Source organism: Gallus gallus, chromosome 3 (assembly GCF_016699485.2).
Source record: "Gallus gallus isolate bGalGal1 chromosome 3, bGalGal1.mat.broiler.GRCg7b, whole genome shotgun sequence".
NCBI classification, from domain to species: domain Eukaryota; kingdom Metazoa; phylum Chordata; class Aves; order Galliformes; family Phasianidae; genus Gallus; species Gallus gallus.
In genome coordinates, this window is record NC_052534.1 from 57,123,239 (window position 1) to 57,143,559 (window position 20,321).

At 37.3% G+C, this 20,321-nt stretch overlaps 1 protein-coding gene across 2 annotated transcripts in view; it reads right to left on the reverse strand.

The window, feature by feature from the left end:
• The window catches only part of AKAP7 (A-kinase anchoring protein 7), a 73,095-nt gene that overhangs the window by 50,921 nt on the left and 1,853 nt on the right, over positions 1-20,321 (reverse strand). For both annotated transcript variants that reach the window (XM_004940220.5, XM_040697453.2), the window contains exons 2-6: positions 17,893-18,048; positions 16,793-16,938; positions 14,824-14,960; positions 11,149-11,309; positions 23-135 (exon numbers count right to left, since the gene is read on the reverse strand). In XM_004940220.5, coding sequence (XP_004940277.5) covers positions 23-135; positions 11,149-11,309; positions 14,824-14,960; positions 16,793-16,938; positions 17,893-18,048 — 713 coding nt within the window. The remainder of the gene's footprint in view (positions 1-22; positions 136-11,148; positions 11,310-14,823; positions 14,961-16,792; positions 16,939-17,892; positions 18,049-20,321) is intronic.

Sequence of the window (20,321 nt, forward strand, 5' to 3'; positions counted from 1 at the left end):
GCTATGTGAAACGTGAGCTCACCTGCTTACGTAGCTGTATTGATTTTGACAACTTCATAAAGGTGAGATGGGGCTTAAAAGCTCTTTCTTCTCCTGCCAAAATGCCCTTTTCTTGAAATATCTTCCTCATAGTTTCTGAGGGGGGAAGAAAAATGTAGAGAAACTCAGATATTATACCACAGAATGCTTAGAAGTGTGTTTCCAGCTGTAGTAGGACTCACAACCATACCAATGTTAAAAAACAAACAAACAAACAAAAGTATCAAAAGGCAGAGAGATTTCTATGCAACTTCAAAGGTACTCGCTATTTCATGTGAAAATCTTGCATTTGCAATTAATATGGCTCACAAATTTGGCATTAGTAAGATAATGGCAATTAAATAGCAGTCAGTGCTGTCTTCTCTTGCCATCAGATTAGAACAGTCCAGGAGTTATTCTCACTGAAAAGAGTTTCGCAAACTTCAGGAAAACTATAAACAAATCACAGAATTTTCTGTCTTCAAAAACACTGTTCTGTGGTAAGCCCTATTTCCTCTATTTGGGTAATATCCCTCTTAGACTAAAGGAATCCTGAAGTTGGAAGCTATAAAGTCTGTCACTGAATTTACATGGCAGAGCTGGAAGACATGTTAAGAATACCAAAGTTAGATTCTTTCTGTTCTACTTTTTTAGGCTTCACTGTTGCCTTTGAAGTTCTTCTCCTGTTTTTGAAATACACATTTGTCTACAGCAAAGGTCAAAGCAACTCTACTACACAGCCCTAGCTTACCATATCACAGCTCATCTGGATAATAAATTTCAGTGTATTTTTTGAATTAGGTTTTATTTTTAAACTGAAATACTATCAATGAAAAATTGCTGTTGTAATTTTGAAAGTTCAGATGAAATAGATAAAACCTGTGGCAAAAAATAATACTGGCAAATAGAATATTACTGAAAAACAGAAAAACTGCTAACATTGTTTTTCTCTGCAAATACAACTTAAAATTTTTCACTAGCTGTAAGTCTAGATGATGCACACTATCCTTGAGCTAAAATCATAATAGGAAAAAAAAGAATCCTATCAGATGAATTTAATCTACTCTTACTATAATCATGTATTTGCAGTAACGTGAATTACTTCTTGGTGAAATGCTTCATTATTCTCCGTCTTGGAAGGAAATGCATTACACTGGGAAGTGAAAAGTACAGCTAGATGAAGACAGGGAAGGCCAACAAACCAAAATTCAGGCATATAAAGCTAGCTAGCACAAGTCGGCCAGTTCACACATCCTTCTAGTACCTACTCTTACCTTTTTGTTTGTTTGCTATAGTAAATATTTGTGAGGTACTTTGAAATCACATACAAGAAGAGATTTTACAAGCTTATGCATGACTTCACAATAGAACAGTTCTAAAAATACAGTTCTCTTTTGTATGAGATGTCTTAAAACTGGAAGGTTGACATATTTCACTCAAGCAGAAACAAAAGTTCTAGAGTCCCCATGAAGCTCTTCAGTTCTTTGTTGAAGCTGGAGTTGGGTCTCTGGTGGAAAACTGGACAGCTGGAGATTAGATTTGGCTGTGTGACAATGTGAATTCAGTACTGAAGCCACATTTTTCAATAGCCAAGTACATGCAGGCAAATCGCCAATACACTGTTCAAAACACAGGTAACAACTGGTATAAACAGTCACGTGCCCTGTGGTAGTCAGTAAAATTAGATTTGGTTTCACTCCATGGTTTCTGAGTCTACTCATTTACCATCTAAATTTATTTCTTGCAATTACTACTATACTACCCAGCCAATGGAGTAAAACAAACATTTTTAATTACAACTTCTGTAGTAACCATTGAGAAAACAGAGATGAGAAAGGCACAAAAATTTAAAGTAAATTGCCAGAGTTTCAAAATCAGCTACTAGAGTTCTCTTTCTGCAGGATGTATTCATACACTGCATGTAAATAGAGAAGGAGGTGGAGGTATGATGCAGCCCAAGAGATGAGGTACAAAACTGATCTGGACTTCCTTCCCACAAATGAAACAAACTCACTGTGTTATGTTGGACAATCACTATGCTTTTCTCATTTAATTCCTCTAGTTACATGAGAAGATTATATAAAAGTGTGTGTGCGTGTGTATATATATGTATATATGCAAATATTACAGAATCACAGAATGGCTGAAGTTGGCATGGACCTCTGGGCCCAACTGGTCTGACCCCTCAAGCAGGGACATCCAGAGCAGGCAGCCCAGGCCCATGTCCAGGTAGCTTCTGAACATTGCCAAGGAAGAGACTCCACAGCCTCTCTGGGCATCCTGTGCCAGTGCTCAGTAGAGAAGTGTTTCCCCACACTCAGACCAAATCACCCGTGTTTCAGTTTGTTCCTAATTCCTTCCATCCCCTTTCCCCATTCTTCCCTCCTTCTCCATCCAAATGTGTGCACATACATATACACAGGCATAACTTCCATACATACCTACAGATATACTATAGATCTATGCATCTATGTATCTCAATCTACTGTCTGTAGCTACAGATATGAGGCTTATCTCAAGATCAGCTTACCCACCTGTATTATTTTGTGTCTGTGGGAAACATTTCTGTGTTTGCACTGAATCCCTGCTTAGCTATTATGCAGCTGTGCACACAAATGTTCATGAACAACAGATTAACATATCAAAACAGATGACTAAATAAATGTTTGCTGCTTATTCAAATTGAGATGCAGAAGTTCAAATTAAGTCACTTAGTAATGCTGTGCATGTATTTCTGTGCTTCCAATGGCCAGCTTATCTTCTGATGTTGGTAAGCTGAGTAAATGCTGAATAAAGCTTTAGACTTATTTAGAACTGAAATGGAAACATGTAACAAACCCATTTTCTACTTCCTTTATTTGGCTCTCTGAAAAGCACAATCTGGGGACTCCTTGACTTTGATACTCCTGCAAAGGATTAGTCTTATTAAAAACAAGTTCAGGCTACCCTGTGATAGTCTCATGGATTGTAGTTCTCTTTTTCTCTCCTATGAAGCTCAACTCTTCTGCCACCGTGTCTTATTTCTCCCCTCTGCAGTTAAGATCTGTGGTGATGAAGACGTGCACCTACAGAGGTATTTCCTTAAATCCTCTAAGAGCTCAGTATCACAGCAGTGGTTTAGCCAGTAATGGGATTTAAAACATGGTGTTTTCAGCAAGGTGGACTGATTATGATGGTACTATAAATGTGTGTTACAGTGGGACAGTAAGGTACCTACACTTTATACTGCCGAACAGCAGCCACATAGCATGGGTGTCTTCATTTTGTGCTAAATAAACAAACTTTATTTATAATTTTGTTTCTAATCATCTTTTCAAATTCATCTTTTTTCCCTGCCTGGCAATTCTAAAGAAGAAAAAACATACAGAAAAACTGCTGTAAAGTAGAAAACAACTTTGGAGAGAGACTGCAGTTTTAAATTTCATCTATTTACACGTGTATGTACATGCCCATGCGTGTTCCCATCGTGATCAGACATAAACTCCTCACTCAGCTTTGCTGTGGCATAAATCATTATATAAATATCACAGGCTCAAGAGATTGGCCGCAGTTATTGGCACTACAAATAACTTCAGTTGTATAGTTTTGTAGTACACTTTGACATTTTACAGGTTAAGGTGACTTACAAATATAATTACCACAACGTTCCTTTCCTCAGAGATAATGAAAATAGAAAGAAATCTGAGGAGATGGAGGGGAAAGAAAGAAACAAAGCAAAATGTTATTCTGAGAGCACAGGAAGAGTAGAAGATAATGTAATGCTATTAATATCTATGCGGTCCTCTGAAGAAGTGATCATAAGGAGGGTTTTACAAGAACAGGGGAAGGAAGCGTGGATATTGTGGGCAGGAAAAAGTTCCAGGCTTATGGGACTTTATGAAAGGGGATTTGAAGAATGAACAAGTGAAGGTTAAACTTCATTATGAGGCCTGCCTGAACTGAAAGCAAGCAGAGGCCAGTGACAAGAACAATAGACAGACAGTGCAGCTGGGTCTGAGCATCTACCATCTTTCCCTCAGACATAACATTACTAGCTGGACTGAAAAACTAACAGGATCTGTATTTTCTCATATTAATTTCAGGGTGACCAGTGTTTGCAGCTTCAAAGTATACCCTCAAAAAGTTAAGGGTATATTTACAAGCTCAGTGACTTCCTCAAACAAATTTTTGGACAGCTTTCAGGCCACCTTTAATGCAGTTTGAAGTACTCTGCAATACCATTTTGTGCATTATTTTTACAATCATCACACCTTTGTTGTAATGCCTTTCCCATCGTACTGATCTGTCAAATTGCTACAATTGTCTATCGAACAATAATCCATAATAGCCCTCTTCTTTTCCAAGATTTCATTAAATACAGAAAATTGTATGTAGATTTTCTGCCCGTTTATAAATTTCTGCTCATCTCTAAACCACATTCCCTAAATTACAAGATTTAGTAGAAGTATTCCTGACTATACACTTAAAACTGAAGACATGGGGGAAGCTAAGCATTGCTAAATTACACTCACAATTATAAATTTAACACAGTAAGTCATGTGAAATATAGCACTAGTTGTGCTATCCTAGTTGTTATTTTAGGAGAATATTTTGTTGGCTTCCACTTAGCAAAGGTTTGGGTTTTACAAATAAGGTCTTCATGTCATCCTTATTTTCACAATAGTATTGAGCATAACACACTCATAAAGCCTCACAAGGCCCGATTTGCAGGCCTTGATCTCTAATCTCAATTCAGATGATAAAACTTTTCACAAACTCAAGAGAAATGAGCAGAAAGTCAAAAAAAAAAAAACCCAACCAGACTAATATATTGAGAAATCATGTTATTGTTGGAATAAATAACTCCATACTGCTGCATCAAGCACTAAACATCTCTTGTGCCTTACAGTTATGACCCTTAACAGGGCACGAAAGATTGTGTCACACTGAGAAGCAGCCCTAGCTACTGTTGGACAAGAGCTATTGACTTATGAACAGCTCAGTGGTACTATAATCTCCTATTGAAAAAACTCTTGGTTAAACCAAGGTCAGTCACTCCCTCATGTGCTTTTGTCTCTAGAACATCAGAAAAGGAAAGGCCTTATTTTTATTCTCTCTGTATCAAAAATGGCTACTTTTACTCATCATCATCCACAGCATTTCTCTATAAATAGCCAGCTTTGTAGTGTACCAGCAGGCAAGACATAGTCAAGACTGTTTCCCAACAGTTCTTCCACGGTTACTTGGTTCCATATTACTTAGGCTTTTCCACAGTGAGTTGCCATCACACCACTATCATGCATCAGTGAGCTATATAGTTCTTTCAGACATGTATCAGTAGTAACCGTGGGTCATTCTCTTTGTCTCCATCATTACACAGATATATAGAAGACAAATATGTTCATTTGTTAAGATCAAGAGAGCACCTGGATCAAGCAATCCCCACTTTGTACACAGGTGCCAATATTCAAGGTAAGCCTGACAAGACAACAGTAATGTGAAGGCTCAACGTGAGTTCTTGATGGAACCTCGTTCCTATAGTGCTTATAATTCATCCCAATACTTCCTAAATGTTTGTCACCATGACAAAAGAATCCCCCTCACATCTGCCCTCTTTGTACTTCTCTGAAAATGCCCTCATTATAGAGTCAAATAATGTTTTTGCATTTTTTTTTTTAGCAAACTATACACTTTTACCTATTCTGCCTTATGCCATGCAGCTGGTCCTGAATTTTAAGGCCCCACCTGAAGTGGAAGTGCAGTGAGCTAAAGGGTGAGAGGCACTGCAGTACAACATCCCAAAGCCAGGCCCCATCCCAGTCCAGCGCTCCTCATACCCCCTTCAGCCTCTTTTCCTGGTCACAGCATTAAACATTCACTAATGAACAATAAGCTCTTGAGTGTGATACTTTGTTAGTATTTAATAACTATTGCCTACTGGAGTACAAACTCATAAAATTAACTGGTGCTAAACTAAGCTGTAATGGTAATTGTTTATTTTCACAAAAATGTATGCCTCTTGTCAGCATTTGTCTACTCAAAGGGCCTAAAATGAAAGCTGACATGTAACAAAAGGCTTAATTAGAAAAGGGTGCATGCAGAAAACTACATCATATTAAAAGCCATGAACGATGCCCAAGCCTACTACCAGGTAGGTATCTTGGCTCTTGTAATGAAGTCAGCAAAACCACTTGTTTTTCTCTGATGGCTGTATTCATCACATGATAAAGTATATATGTATTGGCTGATATAGATTATATATTTAAGAAAAAAAGAAAAACCAAACTGCCAGTTACTTTGAACTTTAGAGCATGCTTTTCTTTGTGCTGTGCATGAGCCAAGTTTTTACACAGACTAACAACATTCTAGATCTATTCCGTTTTGTTAGGTTTTTCTGCTTATTGTTTATCTCTTATGAGTTTGTGAAAAACTTTATGATCTGAAGTACATACATTAATAGGAACAATAACTAACATAGCTACAGAGACTGGAAGAAAAGCCTAACCTACCACAGCAGTATATCTTGAATAGAGTTCTTAGGGATTTGGACTAACAGCTTTTTGTTCACATTTACAAATCAGTTATTTTAATGAAAAACTACAACAGTTTTGAGTTAATGATTTTTACATCATACAACGTGATTTAAAAATAACTGACAAGAGACAAAATGTATTTATCTTAGCTTCAGCCATCTGGAAGCTAAGTGAACTAAATTAACTGAATTGAAGTATTTCTTTAGGCTCTCTGAAGTCAAGGCAACATAACTCACCCTAAGACAGATGACAAATGCGTGATTACATAATCTTTGAAGAGGCTCCTGCTCTCTAGCCCCAGGTCAGCCACCACTCCTGTCCTTTGTGCTGACAGTCATGTAGCATTTCAGTAAACTACACTGGAAAATGGTAAAGATTAAAATTACCTGGCAAAGGAAAAAAAGGTTAGTTTAATCACAGCTGAATTCACTGTGTGATTGCAGAATCCCACAGCACAACAGGGAGCTAGACTGCTTTGGCATGGTTGTAATGCCATGTTACGCTTGAGTAAAGCTGTAATACGCTTAGAGAAACAGGCTGTGACTGCCTCTCTATTTCTCTCTCTAGTAGTGACTGCTACTGAAACTAGCTTAGGGAAATTAAACTAAATGTCATTTTTAGAAAACTACAGTTAGAGGAGTTAGGCATACTACTTGTTTTCCTAGTCTAATTACATTAAAAAATTCTAAAACATTCTAATTTCATTAAAACATTTGATCAAATAATGCAACATTTCTTTGAAAAACAAAGGATCAAAAGCAAGTGAAACAGTCAACTGCGAAAACATCAGTAATTCTCGTTCATGGAATTCAGGCTCCCTCTGGTGACCAGAATGCAACTGGCATCATTCATCCATAAAATCAAAACTACAAACCCTACGGGTATTAAAAAAAACAAAAACAAAACAGGATTCACTCATTCACTTGTATCAGCTTCAAACAGCGTTTCTAATATAATTATCAAAATGAAATTTGTTATCTTTTCCAAATTCACTTAGTACTTCAAATATTCCATGACATGATGAAGTACAAGAAATGACAACGTCTTTAAAATGACTGTGCTGACTTAGTTTTTAGCTAAGGACTTCTAAGAAGGCTTAGACAAAAAGGGATTTCAATAATTCTCACGCTCCTCAGTTGATACTTAAAAACAAAGTGTTATTTCTAGTAGATAATTATATGATCCTAATGTCTGTTAATGGAGTGCTAGGGAATAAGTAGGAAATCACAACAGACAGAAGATTGATATTAGGTCTGCTTTTCCTGAACTTTTGTGTCTAGCAAGCTTCTGTTTACATTAGTGTTACTAGGCATGGAACTTCATTATAGTACTTCAGTATATTCAGATGTTATCAGTATCAAACTTCCATGTTATTTATGGAACTAAATAGTGTCTTACAGGAAGCTAATGTGAACTTAATGCATTTTCTATTGTTACCGCTATTCCTCTTTCAACATCTTCAAGAATACAAAATAACAAGTGAAGTCAGAATTCATCTTAAGAGTGCAGTGGAAACCATATACAGCTTGGAAGAAGCACAACAATAACTCTGTGAGAAACTAAGCTTAGATCTTGCCAGAAATCAAACCAGCTACAGAAGTTCGCTCTTCCACAGACAACAATAGAATGATTTACATTCTTCAAACAACACTGGAAGTCTTTTCTTTCTGCAAGCTTCAGTTTTAAAACTATTTCCAAGGAATCATAGAATGGCCTGGGTTGAGAAGAACCACAATGATCATCTAATTTCAATCCCCCCTGCTACGTGCAGGGTTGCCAACCACCAGACCAGGCTGCCCAGAGCCACATCCAGCCTGGCCTTGAATGCCTCCAGGGATAGGGCAACCACAACCTCCTTGGGCAACCTGTTCCAGTGTGCCACCACCCTCTGTGTGAAAAACCTCCTAATATCTAACCTAAATCTAACCTAAATCTCCCTTGCCTCAGTTTAAAACCATTCACAGAATCACAAGGTTGGAAAGGACCTACAAAATCTTGTAGTCCAACTGTCCTCCCATTACCATTGCTACCACAAGCCACTAAACCATATCTCATAGCTCCTCATCCAGACACCTCTTGAACACTGCCAGGGACAGTGACTCCACCACCTCCCTAGGCAGGCCATTCCAGCACCTGACTACTCTCCGAGAGAAAAAGTTTTTCTGTTTGTCTAATCTAAACCTCAACTTCCCCTTTGTCCTGTTGCTATCCACCCTTGTAAACAGTTGTTCCCCCTCCTGCTTGTATGCTCCCTTCAAATACTGCAAGGCCACAATGAAGTCTCCCCAGTGCCTTCTCTTCTCTACGCAAGGGAAAAGCAGGGACTCAAGTTATATTACAGACGAGTTATATTTGGAGAGAATGCAGCTCGCAAAAATGCAAAAATACATTTTCAACAGTTGACTTATGTCAAACATATGTAACCTCACAACAGTAGATATGTACAGATCCTGATTCACAGAAGTCCAGTGAAGAGTTCCTGATATCTTCTCTTGCAGCTGTCTTCCTAAATTGTATACTCAGGATGCTATCCACAGAGCAGGAATACTAGGCATATTTTTGAAGGTATATATGAAACTTATTACAGAAAAACTCAACCGTTTATTTCTACTAATATGCTTCTTTGCATAAGAAGATATATTTACTGTTTGAAGTATAGTCCAGAAAGTATTACATGGTACCTGAGTGGAGGAGTGCACCAAAATATATCTCTACCACACAGAGAAAACAATGATAGATGAAATATGTGATCATTTTAATTCAACTCATTTTGCTGATAACATGAGCATCAAAAGGCACTTTGAAAGCTGCACCGTGCAACTTGTTAGATGAAGCATCCAACACAACCAAAGTGACGAAAGGTACTATAATCAGTTCCAGAAGTTAATATAAGCAAAATACTCATCCATTCTTTTCAATGGATACGATACTAGCTGAAGGTAAATAGTTATGACTGGAATACAGTGACCATACTAGAGAGGGAAAGAACATATTCCAAAAATAGGGCACGCTCAAACAAAAGTTATCAGTCAAGAAAAAGTAGAAAAACATCAAAGAAAAAGCGTTCCTGTCACAAATTCTGTCAATAAGCAGTGACAAGATTTCTTTTTGCATTTCAGACCTTGAAAGTACAGCTAAATAAGAATAAAATAAAACCAAGATCGCAAAAATATAATTAAACAGAAATCCAGAAAATATGTGAAATATACTCAAATTTAATTCAAGAGATTGTGTTCTAAATATTCCAAACTCAAAAATGTGCCAGGATGCAACGGTTCTATGATGATAAGGGAACTATTTTATCATTTGCAAATAAGAGTTTATGTCAGTGAGCCACTGAACACAAGAAGAGCCGTATTTCTGAGGACAGGCATTTTAACTTATTATTTGTGGATGTGATGAAAAAAAAACATAAATACTAAACGTTTTGTTAAGGCACATCAGAAATTAAGTTAATGAGTTGCTACAGAAAGCATTGTATTAACAAAGACTTTCTCTATTTTTTATCCATTCTGGGCTACTCAAGAGATGTTGTGACAGCAGCAGTCATTGCTGTTCCGCAAAATGTCCCGTATGGGTTGTTGCGTCATTAAGAAAGTGGTGTGACCTCACATTCCTCAAAGCACAAAAGATAATTCATCAATACTGTGAAACTCTTTTAAAGAGTCTTTTCAGGGAATAGCTGGAATTGCTGGGATTGTTTTAAAGGACACTGATGAATTAGTTATGTTTGCTGAGAATTTTTATTTAGTATGTGTAAAGAACGTAGTTTTAAGTATAGCCTTGTAGATAGAAAAAAAATCTCCACTCTACCTTGTTTTGTCTGCTGTTTCTCAGCTAACAGTTATATGACTTTTTATTTGTATATTCCTGCTAACTTTAGAACTCTATTTTGGATGCATTTTATGTGACTGACAAAGACAGTGGCCTTAGTTCCACTGTTCACTGAGAGTTACGCTCTTGAATTGCTCATGCAGGTACACGTGTAATGCATGCACCTGCAATATTTTTCAGCAATTTCATAATTGCTAAATGAAGGCAGCTGACACCAAACAAGCCACAGACTGGTTCCACAAGTGCTCCAAAAAAAAAAAACAACTCAGGCTAAAGCAGCATGGACTCTAATTTGATTCCTCTGTCATATCAACCATGTTCCGATTTCCCTGTATCCTACAGAGGTGGAGAGAAAGTCTCGATTTGACTTTATGTATATACATAAAACTTAAAGACTCCCAGACCACAGAAGAGGAACAAATACCACCAATTCTCAGTACTCTGTTCAGCATGAAAACTAAAGACAACTTTGCAAGTCAGATAAATTGCATATCAGCTGCAAAACAAACGCAGTATTTGAACCAGAACAAGGTGGAGTCTTTATATCCATCTATAAACTTCTGCTGTGCTTTTTATATATGCTAACAGCACTGTAATTAACGTCCTTTTCAAATATGTTGAGAAGTCAATTGTGTAAGTATAGCAGTTGTTAAAGGTAAATTAATGTTGACTAAATTAGCACAACTTACTCATATTTGTGCTCCACTACAATCTAGGTAAGGCTCACTTCATAAGGTTGTCAGAAAGTCTTTCAAGCACTTAACATTATATTCACAAGTTGTACCTGCTATTTCCGAAAGTACAGCTGTATGATCATTTTCTGCCAACTGCACAAATGCAACTTCATTTTTGAAATGATCGATTCCTTGAAAAGACAAATCCACGGTTTTTCCTTTTAGGAGATCTTCTACAAAATCCTTGCTGTCAGCAAGAGCACCAACTGCTCTGTCAAGGGGAAAGAAAATATGTATGTCATAGTCAAACATTTTAATGTTGGTTATGTATTATTAATCTCTCTGTACAAAAATCTCAAAACATTTTTAGTATTAATTTACTATTTACTCAGGTACTTTTGTGCTACTTGCTGTCAGTGCAGTCAGCATTCTCACTGTTTTGTAATGGCAAACTGGTTCACACACCCTGCTGGAAAACTGTAGAAACAGTAAGGCAGACAGCCACAGGAGTAATTACTGAAAAGAATTCAACTGAATGGCTAGATACTAAGATGATACTGTCTCTATTATCTGTGCATCACATTTAAGATGCTTATTCAGAAGCATTTGGTTTTCTGTTCTTGAAGTAATTTACTTTTGTTCATGCCTTGCTATGTGAGTGGATCACTCTAAGATTCTGCTTCCTTCAAACTTGCTACAGAATGTTACTTAAAATTATAAACAGATGTTAGTGACATTTTATATGTAATATAATGATAAAATTATATGGAAATTACTATTAAGCTCATTAGAACTGACAGGAAAATAAGTACCACCAAAATCAATGCTTACTCTAAAAGACAGAAGTTCTTTAGTTCTAGGATTGGAAGTTTTCACCAAACCAATGTTGGCTTTATAAACACTAGATGGCAGTAATGGGATAAAAACTCTCAAGAGTTTATTTTACTCTTTTTACAGCAAGTGGATGAAAGGCATCAGCATGATTTCTGACGTTTGTATTTCTTATGCCTGTACAGACATATACAAACATCTCTACACACTTTTCCAGTGTGCTTAATAAGATGCAGTATTGATGAGAACCATGCAGTTAATTGAAACCAAGGCCAGGTTAAGAAAGTTGCTTGATTTCAATCAAGGATTTTTTTTTGTCATGTAATAGGGAGTGCTGTCAAAACTCTTGCTTGCTTTCTTTACATTATTTTAAATCTCACATTCTTGGTTTTATGCAGTCTTAGATGTAAAGTGCATTTATGAAAGCCAGATTGCAGCCTATCTGTTAGAAAGCTCCTATGCAAATTGCAGGTCTGGATTCCCATACAAAGTGAAGCTTAAAATACAGATCTTCCATTTCCATGTCATGCTCAATTGAATATTATGTTTAGAACAGTCTTATCACGTTTGGACTCCAAATAGCATTCAACGCATTTCATTTCTGTATAGGCAGAGGCACAATATGATAGTGTAGATATCTACATAACGTAATGGATCCAAACTGATGGATCTGTGAACTCTCGGCTGCCTAGATCACTAGATCAGCAGTTCAAGGTATTACTGTCACTCAACATTACACACAGGTTCTTTTGCCACTCTGGATCTTGATTTCTTTCCATTAACATGGTATCAAAAATTGGTGATGAAAGGAAAATGCAACTTTTCGGTCTTCAAGTCCTCAAAGATTATTCAAAAGAAAACATCAGTTACAAGAAAAAATAAGAATCTCACATAATAGAAAATGCAACCTAGAATACCTGAGGACAGCTGAGCTAGATAGCTGCATGAAGCACCTGGCCAGGAAAGGGGAGAATCACTGGGGAAGCTGCTGACTACAGGACAGATCCTTTGTTCCTGGACTGTGGAGTTCTGCTGGGAGAGGCAGAAAAGAACTCCATAAGCAAGTGCCCAGGTGGCCATCAGACAGCAAGAGCTGAGAGGAGCTCAAGGTGTGGCTAAGGATACTGAATTTGGCAATATTTATTTTGATATACTGTTTAGGACTGCAAAAAAAAATAATTATTAAGGACAAGGCATATTTGCCTTTGAGATAACATTTCACACTCCCTTTTTAAAAAGTTCATAGTTAAATGCCTTCAATAATAACCTTTTTCTCACTGCTTTCACCAATTCTTAGGTGCTACCACAGTTCCCTGGTCAACCAGAGCAGGCGCGTCTGCTCCAGGAGACAAAAGGAACAGCACATCTAGGATACTTTGCTTTCCTTTCTGCTCCTGGTTAGCTACCTCTCTCTTTTCAGAGTGCTGAAGGAGGAAGGTTACAAACTCATAACTTCACAGGAGGAGAGGTAAGCACATAGAGGCCTCAAGGATTTAGTATTACAGCACTCAAGGAAACAAGCGTGGAAAAACAAGCAGGGCAACTGATTTAGACACACTGGTATCTCATTATTTCTAAGTGTTACATGTTTTCAGCCGAAATACCTTCCACTACTTGCTGTCACTTTCTACCTTGAATTCTTTCTTATGAGCCATCTGTATTTTGAAAGCAAAACCTTTTGGGGATAAAAGTGATTTGCCACACGCACTTAATAGACACACTGTTTAGTAATTGTGTTACCAGAACTCGAGCAATGTCTCACTGCACTTATTTATTATTGATCTAGATAATTCAGGGTACAGACTACATGGCTTTTAAGACCACTGAGATATACAGATGATGGAAGCCCCCTGAAAGACCTCCTCTTGGGGAGATAGAAAAAGTGGGGCTTTTCTTTAACAGAATTACAAGAATGTAATTAATTTTGATTCATATCAATTTTGTGAATTGCTCGTGTAAACACTGAAGGATTCCCAGATGTTTGTACAATACCAGCAGGCTATCTGTCAGCATTTTAATTCACATCAGTTGTCAATTTTATTTTTGCAATTACAGTGTGCATACAAAGAGACAGTATACATACGTAAGCTACTAGGCACCACGTCTATGTAGAAACTGACAAGAAAGTCCATGCAAAGCAGGACTGTGAAACACGTTTTCATTTCAAGTCACAATTACAGCCAGACACGCAAACTACTATTCTAAACATTTGTAAATTACAGCTGTATAGACTTGAGTCTTATTCATATTAAGAACTTCACACTAACCACTGAACTTGTACCTTGAAGTAGGCTTGCCTTAGAGCTATACAATATGTGACAAAGAGCAAATGCCACCAAACAAAAAAATTGCATTTTTATATAGCAAAGTCACATATAAAACTTACATATGTCACTGTATAATACACATGCTTTTCTACAACTTTATGCCTTCTACATGATTAAACACTCAGCTATTTCCCTGAAGCATTATAAGGCAGTATAAACACCTCTCTTTTAGCATGAATATATTTTGGAGGCATTTAGAGGCATAAAAAATTAACTGCATGAGACAGTACATTGCAGCTAAGGCTTATTTCATCACAGACTTTCATAGACTATTACTAACTTAGCCTAAAATATTTCCTGAGCTATGAAAATCTGAAAGACCCTCTGTTAATCTGTTCAATATCCCCTACAACCAAAACATGGTTTTGAAATAACTACTTTAGCAAACATGAGATTTTTGCATGTAAGTTCAGCACACGCTGTGAAAAATGCAAGGAAAAGATGTGCTTTGGGCAGAGCTCATCACATACCATAGTATGCAAATAGCTAAGATTAAGATTAGCAAATTAAGAGCAACATGAATTAAATATTCAATAACCCCAGTAAACTAGGGCTAACACAAAGCATCAGTTACTCCTTCTAGTCTTGCAAACTCCACCAATGAAACTATCTTTCCAAAATACCTACATGCTAATTTCTTCTTTGCTGGATAAATGCATCACTAACATTGTGACGTGCAACGAACCGCAGTGAACCATTGCTTTGGAAAGCCTATCATCCTTCTGTATTATTGCATCTTGGACAGCCCGAATGTTGCCAGCAATCTGGGAAGACAGAGGCATAGAAACAACAGTTAGCCATTACGGTTACTGCATCCCATAATGCAACTGAACAAGAAAGCACACAAACTAAAGTCAAATGTTTATGTAGAAATCATTCTTGCAGAAGGAATTTTTATCCTGCAACAAAGCTGTGCTGGCTGATCTGAGTAAACTCAAAGAGAATACAAAACTATTGGGAAGGAGCTTTAAAAATTTAACAGCTTATTGCAATTATAATCAAGACTGAAAGACCCTCGGGGATTAATCTAGCCAGTGCTAACATATCAGGTGAAAGATAAGTTTTATCAGAAAATGGTACAATAATCATCTATTTAGCCATTTTTTGCAGAATTAAAAATACGAATTCAATATAAATCCAAAATGAATGGAACGCCGCATTTTACTTCTGACGATTTAAAACATAATTAAAATGAAAGCAAGAAAAATGTTTAACTTTCGAGAGGAACAGTTCATTAAGTGTTTCAGAAACGTCCCTTACTACAAAATGGTTCTTTGTGTGAAGCTCAAAATACTATATAAAATATGAAGAAAGAGCAATTATGCCTAAAACACTACACTGGAATAAGATTAGATCCTCACAAAAAGAAGATCTCTGATTGCTAACTGAAATACTACCAGTAATTACCAGATCCCCGCCAGCTATCAAGAAACCAGATGTCTTAAGCCTGAATTTTGGCTACTGTTGCCTAAACAAATTCCAACATGTATTTGCTACTTTGATAACAACTCTACATCTGAGGCAAGTGTTAACAAAACTTTCTAGCAGAGTCTTGGAATTCCTAAATGCTCTGAGATTTAATGTATTTGTCCCATTACCTCCGTAAATGAAAGAAGATCAAATACACAGCACACTAAGAAAGAAGCACGTCCAGTTAAGGTTTTTCCATTCTGTCAGCAATTCAACGTAACAACTGTGAGCAGTAATTCTCAACTATCAGATTATATAACTCCTACATTAATTGCTATTGTTAAATCATGGAAGAGACAGGAAGAAAAGATATTTCAGAGCAGGATGGCATACAAGATCACCGATAGTTGTGTCAGGCTATCCTAAAACTATCCTGAAAAGGGAGAGTTTCTGCCATCTCTTCTTCATGTAACATTTTCTGAAGAATCAAAGACAGCACTGCAATTTCCAAAACTAGCTTATGTTATTTTCATTGCAGATTCTCCCCATTTTTGACTTTCACTGAAAACAGATAGTACAGGCACAGAATGAGTTAAAATTCACCTGAGAGCTACATTACTGTTAGGTTAAACGTGCTAATTGCAGGAGAACAAGTTTTGAAGACTTTCCTGCACTTCTTGAATCCATTTCAACAGCATCTCACTAATGTAGCTTGTTTGAATTTTAAACAAGGTGATCGATTTTATGGGAAGCTTTTAAAACTTCAAAATGTAAAGTTAAAACAGCAACAGATCCAAATTTAAAATCCTGCATATAGGGAGAGCTAGAAATACTGCTCTCTCATTTTCCTATTAAATGGAATGTCTCTCTTCCTTATTCCACGTGAATGACAAAATAAGCAACACTGAAACAGTGCAGAGGGAGAAATCAAGGCAGTTTCAATCAAAATAATATGAATTCCGTAAGAGAGAATAAAAAGGTAACCTTTCTCTAGTCTTTCCTAGATGAGTAATTTTATTCACAAAGATGTTAGTTAAAAAAGTTAACTGATAGTATAGGCTGCTAATGTTCTTCTAAAAATACCTGAAAAAATGAGCTTGCTCAAGCTCAAACACTGCTCTTATAAACACATGCAGCTGTTGAAGTAATTCTAGTTATACCAAATTACTGTAATAAAGAATATCACCTCTGGATTAGTAATTGGAAGAGAAATGAAATAATTTGGCTGATACTGCTTTTTCTTTTTCTTCTTTCTCTCACTGCCTTCTGGAATTTCCTTTCCAGTCGTCCTCTTCCTTTTCTTTTCTGTATTTATTTCAGAGGTTGTATGCTCTGCAAAGAAAAAAGAAAATACTTTCAGCATATAGACAAATCAGAACAAAGATACACTTAATAGCATACCCAATAATCCTTAATATCACTTCAGTCAGCTGATTGGACCACATCTTCCCAGGCATCTGATCTGCCCATGTACTGAACTGTCTGACTGGGATCCTACTCCAGCCTCCATTAACATAGCCACACAAGTGGAGTACCACAGTTGACCTAACAGTCCAGGCGGGGTTTATAAGCTGTTAACATACATGCATGGCTTCCAAACTACTGCTGTGTTTCATTTAGCCAACTTGCTACAGTGGACTAGGCCTGCAACTGTCAGAGCAATTCCCCAAATTCTGCATTTTACAATATAAAACAAGATGATGTTGAAGGAGAAGGTTGCGGTAGACTTGGAGTGGTCAACCTACAGTTCATGGACCAAACCCAGACAGATGAAAATTTAAGTCAAGTCTCTTATCTTTTACTTTCTCAAAGACCCCTTCCAACATTTAAGAAGATGAAGAAAAAAAGAAAAAAAGAAAAAAGGTGCACATCCTCAGTTCTTGTGCATACCACAAATTACCCTTCTCCCAGCTTATTTTGTTTGCAGCCCCTCTCCATTGTTCAATAACAGTAACAAGTGCACTTCTAGCCACATTCTGGGAATACACATCTGGAAGACAGCTCATAAAAACCATCACTTCAGCAGCTCATATATAGTAATGTGAATAGATGTATATGAGACATCATTATGCAGTGGTTCATTGCTTTAATGAATCACAAAACAAATTTTGAACATGCTCAAGTACCTGCAGGACTGAGGACTAATAAACCTCTGGACTTCGTTCTGTTTGCAGGGAGACCGTTCTCCACGTGTCCAGCCTACCTGTGCATTCCCACAGACAGAATCAGGAACTGTGTGCAGAGTATGTCTATGCTTTTACACTATTTCCATTTAAATACACTTACTAGCAAATTCATCTTCAATATCTATGTCGGCAAATGGCATCTCTGCCATCAGAGAATCAACTGAATCAGCAGGAGGACATGGCTTTTTTCCCTCTTGTGTCCTTTTTTTATTTCCTTTAACGATTTTCTTCTCCTGCTGCATATTTTCCAGCCCATCTGTAATATAAATAACACACTGGGTGTGAGTTTTCAGTATGAACAACTATGTGACATTATACATAAGCAGTATAAAAGCATAAATTTATCTACTTCTCAGCAAATAAATAATTACATAAATCTCTTTTAAGAATACTATTCTTCTTCCTTGACAACAGATCAGCAAAATACTTCAACACTTTATGTGAAATAACATAAAAAGAGAGTCCTTCTACATTTAATAACTTATCGTTTTGATCCGTTCTAAGTAAATGCAGTTGGAAGCAAAAAAGACAGTTATGACCGAGTATAAAGCAAGACAAGTCTTCATATGTCATGTAAAGTTCACTCTGGATAACAGTAACGGCATGTGAAATTCAGTGCAGATAAACACTAGGAAATTATTCTCAGTGTAAACACGCTGAAAATGAGACATGAAGAAGCAGAAAGGGAATCCTACAAATTCACATAAAACAAAGAGTTCTCAGCTGACTCTATCATGCAGGAATTAGATGACTATTCTAGTCCTGCATCTCCCACACAGTGTAATATGTGTATTAAACTACAGCTTAAGAAATGAAAAATCAGTATCTCCTCTAGCAACAGAGAATATACACACAACTAGGCATCCAGTAATATTCTCTTGGGACAGCTCCACAATGCGATTACTGTAGTGGAAGAAGCCTTGTGTCAGAATTGCAGTTCATCCCAGGACAGCTCATTATGACAGACAACACACTTTGAAAGCTTCTCTTGTGACCGGTGCAGATAGTCCAAATCTGGCCCAAGGGGAAAAACTGGCAGCAAAAGTGCATATTATGTTGCTGTGGCATGCAAAGCTATGCTACTTGTGTAAAATCAACTGTATAGAGCCAATCTGGGCTATTGGGATGATAAGCAAAAGGAGAATCTGGTTACATGCTAGCTCCAGCCTAATGTAGGGAGGCATAAATCACTATGTGGTTGTGGTCTGACACCTACATTTATGCCAAAGGCTAATAAGAAGAAACAAACTGTTCGGAGTGGCTGCTTGTTCCCCCTGTAGACAATAAAGAACTATGCATAACAAATAAATATTAAAGCAACAATAGATTTATTCCCTAACATTTAGAGTTAAGCTTATGTGCTGGTGATCCACCAGCATACAGAACATAACATTTTCTCCATTTAAAGAGGTCACAAACTGAAGGACAAGACAAAAACCAATGATAGTGACAAACAAGGACAGCTGGGGCAGAAAAGTTGTCAATGAGATACAGAAATGCAAAATCATGCCCCGTTAAGTATGGTATGGTAGCATCAGCTGTGGAACAAGGATTCACCTAAATCTGAGGGGTGTGTATTGCAGATTATGCCCTCCTTCTGCCCTGTAGACACAAAGCACAGTATGTGCTGAAGAGCAGGGGCACAGCCCATTAGCAGCATCCCTTCCCAAACAACACAGGCACTGCTTCTCAACTCTACATATCGAGATCCCGATCAAAAACTCTATGCCACCTTTTCCTGAATTAAATATTAAGGAAGTCACCAAGAAAATCCAAGGATTGTATCCTAGTCACTAAAGCAACCTGAAAACAGGACTTTCCAAATTCCTGGCAAAATGTTGATAATCTGAGACCTATGTAACCAGAAGAGCTTCCACAGCAACTCCTTGGCCACCAAACTACTGAAGGATAAACTTTATTCTTAACTGCATGAATTTCATATATGAAAAGGGATCTATGCTATTCCTGTGTTTCTCTTAGAGCGGTTACTGAGCTATCTGTCATTAAGCAGTTACTGATGCTCATGAACGTGAGCCACCTGTTCCAGCAGAAAAAAAGAAGAAAACAAAACAAAACAAGCTACATATGTTTCATACAGAAAACAAAAGTAAGGAAAAACTCCATTGTCAGGCCTCCTCTCTCCACACTTAGTTGCAGGAGAAAAAGTTTTTGATTATTTTACACCTGCACTTCAAAGACCACTCAAGACCAGGTCTGTGAGTGCTGTTCCCCATGTATAGTAACAAATAATGATTGGGGTTGGAACTGGATGGGCTTTAAAACCCCATCCAACCCAGGATGTTCTGTTAATTCTACAACTGAATCTAATGTTGCTGCGAAAATGGCTCTCTAGGCTTTGTGAGCTCGTACTACTGGCACAAGCTTCACACACCCAGAGAACTGTAGAATCATAAAGGTTGGAAATGATCACTAAGATCATCTAGTCTAACCATCAACCCATAACCACCACACCTGTAAAGTCTGAAAGTACTGTATTTACACATTTCTTGAACACCTCCAGGAACAGTG